Consider the following 6,925-nt stretch of genomic DNA (forward strand, 5'->3'; position numbering starts at 1 on the left):
CTCCAATTTTGTATTCATGCCTGGTTGATTGCATCAACTTTCTGTACTACACTAAAAATTCTATGTACTTGATAGCGAATATGTCGCAATCACCCCTACAATTACAAAATATTGTATTAGCATATCACCGTTTAACTAGAACGTAAGTTGTAAATTACAAAAATAAAATAATAAACACTTACGATATTTGCTATATCGTCGTCGTCGTGTCCTGCACAGTGGCCAGTCTGTCCTGCACAGTAATGTTCACTCGTCTAGCCAGTATGGGGACGATCACAAACACCGACTCCAGATTTTGCTCGATTTGACCTTGTGTCAAGCATGAATGATCGAAGTCGCACACATACAAAGTCGAGTCGGCGAATACAATCTTCACTGCAATGTAGTGATAATTGACACACACAAGAATGTACAGATGCGTACAACCCTTTCACGGCTTTCCCCCGACACTCGGCCACATCCCTACAACCCACTCCATCATGTGTTTAGGCACCGTGTACTCACTACCCATAGCTTGGAACGTTTGGTACTCAATATCAACGGTACGTATGAACTCAGTGTTCAATATGAGTCTCCCAGGAATGTTGAACGATCTTGGATGTCGTTTAGCTCGATCTCGTAGCAGATCTATGGCGAAGTCAATGTGCTGCACCAGGAAGCACCAATTAAAAACGGAGTTATTTAATTTCATAAATTCAAAGCTCAAAAATATGTATACGTAATAAATAACAATATTACTACTTCACTTACATCATCGGCGAGCCAAGCCCCCAAAGTTGTGATGTCGTGAAACCACTTGTAAGCGTCCGAAATCGTCTTATGAGCATCCTGCGACTTACTCTAAAAAATAAAAAAAGAAATTGTTAAGTAAAAATATAGATGTGTCAGCATCTACATAATGTACTAATCTTTAACGAATAATACAATATTTACTCAGGCATAATAGCTCTCCACTCTGCCTCGAATGCTTTCAACTTGGCGTGGTCCACCTCCCTGAATAAATTCGGGTGCGTGCCATCGACGAACCTCCTCATTTTCGCCTTCGCGATAAACGGAGAAAGACGTACTGTGATGGTGCCCTCGGCCTCTTGCCGACCACCAGCTCCAGCACGTCAACAGTACGCGACACCCTCCCAATATCCGACACTCCCTCACCTACCAACGGGACCACGTCTTTCGTCCCATCCGACACAAAAACTACGTCCAACGAGTCTGGCGTCTGATATGGTACCCTCTCTGCCTCGGATACCCCCTCCTCCTCCGATACCCTGACAATCTCCGCCTCGGGTACCCTCTCCTCCTCCGACACCCTCTCGACCTCCCGCTCGGGTATCCCCTCCTCCTCCAACACCCTGACGACCTCCGCCTCCGACACCTTCCCGACCACCGCCTCGGGTACCCCCTCCTCCTCCGGCACCCTCCCGACCTCCGCCTCTGTTACCCTCTCCTCCTCCAACACCTTCCCGACCTCCTCCTCCGGTACCCTCCCGACCTCCTCCTTCGTCTCCATCGGGGCCTGATCCTCCATCTCCATATCTATCGAGCCACCGAGATATGAAGTTAATGCATCATTCGATGACCACAACAAGTCAACATACCCCGTTTGACCTCCTCGACCCTGATAACCACCAGCCCCTCCGTCACCCCCTCCATCCCGATAGTCGCCTGCCCCTCCTTCAACCCCTCCGTCCTGATAGCCACCTGTCCCTCTATCACCCCCTCCGTCCTGATAGCCGTCTGTCTCTTCGCCACCCCCTCCATCCCGATACTTGTCAGTCCCACGCAGGCCTACTATGTCGCCCCGTATCACTACGACCTCAGCATAAAGATCTCCTAAATCGACCTGTACCATTCCGACATCACGTCGTAAGTCAGCTACTTCGCCTCGTAAGTCAGCTACGTCACCTCTGATCTCCATCATAAGTCGAAACATATTATCGATGGAAGCACTCTGATTACGTGCAGCTGATCCACGTGGGAGGTGTCCAGACGCAAAAGATGGTGATCTCATGCAGGGAGGTGATACTCTCGGCAGAAGTGACCACACGTAGGGAGGCGACATCCTCGGGGAATGTGACACCTTCGACGGAGGTGATAGTCGACGGTGCTCTTAAAAAAAGAAACATTACAAATCAATAATTTAATTAAAAAATTATAACGATAATCAACATATTATATTCAATTAACATACCGTGTCCCGATCGACTATGGACTTAGGCCTCTCTCAAGCAGCACGGTCTGTCAACAACTCACGGATATAAGTTTGATCCTCCTCCTCGATCGATGGTGTTAGCTCAGTGAGGACTTCAAGCTGACATATTGACATTTCATCGAATTACTGACCACGTATCCAACTTCGAAAATGATATACAACAGAAAGCACAAATATATAATACGTACCCCAGGATCGTCTAGGATAACTGATAACTGTTTTGCAAGGGGCTTGTTTTATGCTAGCCAGCGGTGCATTTGAGGGATGCATGTATCCCCTCTCCTCACATACCGACCAGCCAGGATGGGAACAGTCTCGTAGACCCATATTTGCAACAATTACGATTATTATTTGTACAATTTAATAAAAAAATGGATAACTCATTATATTAAACATTTACCTGCAAAACTAACGGCATGCCATATACATCGTACTTACGCTCCGACCTATCTCTCCTAGGCATCGAATGCCCCCTTCTGAAGACGCATAAAGTATCGACAAAGCATCCCTCCCCCCACGGATAGCTGTTGAACGTATTGATGTCATCAACAACTTGCAAATGAAAAATGTCAATCGACGTCTTCCTGTGATGACACCTCAGTAAGCTCTCCAGTATAAACACCATCCCCAACTTCAACTTGTCGGACATCTGGTCGCATCCCCTGAATGCATCTCCTAACTACGCCAGTGTCACTGTCGTGTGCCCATAAAATAATCATTCAGCAGCCTCTTGTCTGTCAAAATACTGGCCCTCGTTACCTCTTCGCCTGTACATCTCAATCCAGTGATGAGGGCAAACTCGAGTATAGAAAATGTAGCAACCTTACCCCCAAGATCAAAGTGGAGGGCATCTCCGTCAACTGGCTTAAGCAGCAGACACAGTAATGAATCGATCAACTGTCCAAAGAATTATACAGATCGCAGTGAATACAGGGGCCATAGGCAGGATCAACGTAATATCTCTGCGTGCTCCTTATCCAGTGAATCCAACACTGCTGTGAAGCTGGCAAAGTTACCTACAGTTCGACGTAATTTTGTCAAGAACCTGTCTCAAGGCTACGTCCAAATGGTAATCCATTCTGCAAAATTTCAAATATTAGAACATTTGAAACATAATGTCACAAAATTCAACTAACCGAACTGTAAGTAATTTACGCACGAAATAACATATAATAAAGAAAATGAATTAAAAATTACACAACTTATAAAAAAGGGAAAAACTAATTTTTGTAAAATTATTTATTTCATAGTTTATTTTAATCCATGCTAGAAATTTATTTCAATTCTTTATTTAATTAAATTTGATTATTTATATTAATTACATATTTAAATAAATTATTTTGAAAATTTATATTTCTTAGTTATTTAAATTGTCTGTTTTTATTTAAATGTTCATTATTTATTTCAATTGTTTATTTGTTTATTTAACATTTATTTTAATTGTTTATTGAATGCTTAACTTTTAATTATTTATTATAATTGTATATTTAATTAGTTTCTTTAAATTATTTATTGAACATTTAAACATAAATATGCAATTATTTGTTATATTTTTCTTTAGTTGTTTATTCAATATTTATTTTAATTATTAATTGAATATTTAATTATTTATTTTAAATGTTAGATATTTATTTCAATTGTTTATCTACATTTTAATTACTTACTTTGATTATTTTTATCCAATTGTTTTTCGTTTAATTATTTTAATTGTTCATTTAAATTATTTGATTTAATTACTTATATGAATCGATTATTTAAATTATTTATTGAACAAGCAAACATAAATATTTAATTATTTAATTCAAATGTTAGAAATTTGTATCAATTAAATTTTAATTGCGTATTTTGATTATTAACATTTATTCATTTATCATTTAAATAATCATCTAATTATTATTTAAATGTTCATTATTTATTTTTGTGAGTTTCAATTAATCATTTATCCCAATTGTTTTTCATTTATTTGTTTCAATTGTTCATTTAAATTATTTGATTTAATTACTTATATGGATAGATTATTTAAATTATTTATTGAATAAGCAAGCGTAAATATTTAATTATTTAATTCAAAATTTAGAAATGTGTATCAATTAAATTTTAATTGCGTATTTTGATTATTAACATTTATTCATTTATCATTTAAATAATCATTTAATTATTATTTAAATGTTCATTATTTATTTTTGTGAGTTTCAATTAATCATTTATCCCAATTGTTTTTCATTTATTTGTTTCAATTGTTCATTTAAATTATTTGATTTAATTACTTATATGGATAGATTATTTAAATTATTTATTGAATAAGCAAGCGTAAATATTTAATTATTTAATTCAAAATTTAGAAATGTGTATCAATTAAATTTTAATTGCGTATTTTGATTATTAACATTTATTTATTTATCATTTAAATAATCATTTAATTATTATTTAAATGTTCATTATTTATTTTTGTGAATTTCAATTAATTATTTATTCCAATAGTTTTTCATTTATTTGTTTCAATTGTTCATTTAAATTATTTGATTTAATTACTTATATAGATCGATTATTTAAATTATTTATTGAACAAGTAAACGTAAATATTTAATTATTTATTTCAAATGTTAGAAATTTCTTTCAATTAATCTGTAATTAAATTTTAATTGCGTATTTTGATTATTAACATTATTTAGTATTTACATTTTTCATTTATCATTTAAATAATTATTTAACAACATTTCAATTATTTTAATTCTCATGGAAAAAAATTAATACTCGATACAGATGGCCCAGGCAGTCTGTTAACAGACGGCTTGGGCATCCCAGCTGGGCCGTCTGTTGCAAGCTCTGCCCTCCAGCCACCAAAACCTTAAAAAAAATTACTTTCTAGTAATTTTACATAATCTACAATGATTTCTACCACTATTTCCAACAAAATAAACCTTTAACATTCAGGTTGAAAGATTAATGGGGGGAAAATAAGCAAAACTTACTTTCTTCGCCTCTAATGATAGACAGTCGGTCTCCTCCCAAGAAAAAGTCATTGGTTTCCTTGCTACTTCTTCCCCTTTTTTCTCTAGACGTCGGTTTGAGAGTGAAATGTCAGGGGCAATTTTGGGTTTTCAATGTTTTTAAGGTTTTTACAAATTTTTGAATTTTTTTTTTAAACGGTAGTGAACGACCATTTTGAAAAATTGTCTATTTTTTATGGCTATCTGCCACCATTTCCTCATGTGGGGGGTGGTTTTGTTTTTTTTTTTTTTAATTTTTTACTTAATAGAAAAAATGTGTTATGTTCATATTGCCCTTATTTAGGAAAAATTATTAATTTTTTTATTTATGGGGTCAACTGACGGTTTCTGCGGTCAAACTTACGAAAACCGTCTTTTTGGACTAGAACTACGAATTTTTTAAAGGTTTGGTACCTACGGTGACACAAATGAAAGATTTATGTCAAGTTTGTTACTAAATGTAAGGTTTGGTAACTTGAGCGCAATTTTTCCAAAAATTCATTTCATCCATCACTCAATCACTCATATTTTAAAAATTAGCAGTCTTGATTAACTTATCAAAATATTATAAAATAACCGGTTTTTTGCCGTAACATCAAGTCACATATAAATCTATATAAAATCAAAGTGTAATTACCTAATTGACATTAGAAGTGAAAGTATAGTCGCTCCTAGAAAATGAAACTACAATTTGTCGCCTAACTTCTCGAAGTAAATAAGCTCAATCATACTTTTCAAACTTTTTTTTTTTTCTCTATATACTCAATCATACTTTTCAAACTTTTTTTTTTCTCTATATACTCATTTATAATCACACATTTAAAAAAATAAATTTTTTTACAAATAAATTTAATTTTTTTTCTACTTTTTAAATATACATTTTCTTAAAAATCACTTTTCAAAAAGTACTATCGTCAAGGGCTAAATAATTAATTATTGTTTCTTGGGGGCGAAAGTGTTAGTAGCGACTAATACCGGATCGGTCGTTGGTGCTTCACAATCTCGTTTCACTCCTTTCCTCTTCTACAGATTCAACTGAAATCGATTTGAATTGATTCTCACTCCATAAATAAATGTAAGAATCATGCCGGTAAGTTCCTTTGTTTCTCTGGATCCAGATCACATCTCACAATTTACATTAATAATTCTTCGCATGAGCAAAGTTCATTCGTAATTCAGTGTACAATCGAAATGGACCTTCTTTAGCAACAACGAATATGTATTAGCGTCAGTTTATTCATAATTTAGTGTTCAATTGAGATGGGTCTTCTGTGCCAGAATGAATTCGTATTTGCGCAAGTTTATTCATAACCTAGGGTTACATTGAAATGGGTCTTTTGATTGGGTTGTGATGCAGTTGAGGAGAATGGTATTGGTGGAGGTGGAGCCGCCGAGCCTACTCAGATACTTGATCGGAGCAACCATAATGATGTTGGGAGTGGTGGTTCCTGTGGGTTATATGATGTTTCGCAACAAAAGAGTTCCTTCCTCTTCTTCATATTCCAAACAGACGTAGGTGTGCCCTTCTCATATTGTTATATAAGAAGAAAAATCTTATCAAAAGTTATATAAGAAGAAAAATCAAAATACCGAAGGCCCAGGATGCTTTGATGTCCAACATTGAATTTTTTTCCTTCAAAATTCTTCTTTTTTTTTTGCTTTTTTTTTTATTATTAATATATATATATTTTTTTTGTTGGGGGGGGGGGGGGGGGGTCTTGGG

At 35.2% G+C, this 6,925-nt stretch overlaps 1 protein-coding gene across 1 annotated transcript; it reads left to right on the forward strand.

Moving 5' to 3' along the window:
- Window positions 1–6,128: 6,128 nt before the first annotated feature.
- On the forward strand, window positions 6,129–6,799 carry LOC111394106. Its single transcript, XM_023019890.1, has 2 exons — window positions 6,129–6,292; window positions 6,560–6,799. The coding sequence occupies exons 1-2, from the start codon at window positions 6,287–6,289 to the stop codon at window positions 6,716–6,718; spliced, it is 165 nt and encodes a 54-aa protein (XP_022875658.1). The 5' UTR covers window positions 6,129–6,286; the 3' UTR covers window positions 6,719–6,799.
- Window positions 6,800–6,925: the final 126 nt, after the last annotated feature.

The sequence above is a fragment of the Olea europaea genome, chromosome 4, assembly GCF_002742605.1.
Source record: "Olea europaea var. sylvestris chromosome 4, O_europaea_v1, whole genome shotgun sequence".
NCBI lineage: Eukaryota > Viridiplantae > Streptophyta > Magnoliopsida > Lamiales > Oleaceae > Olea > Olea europaea.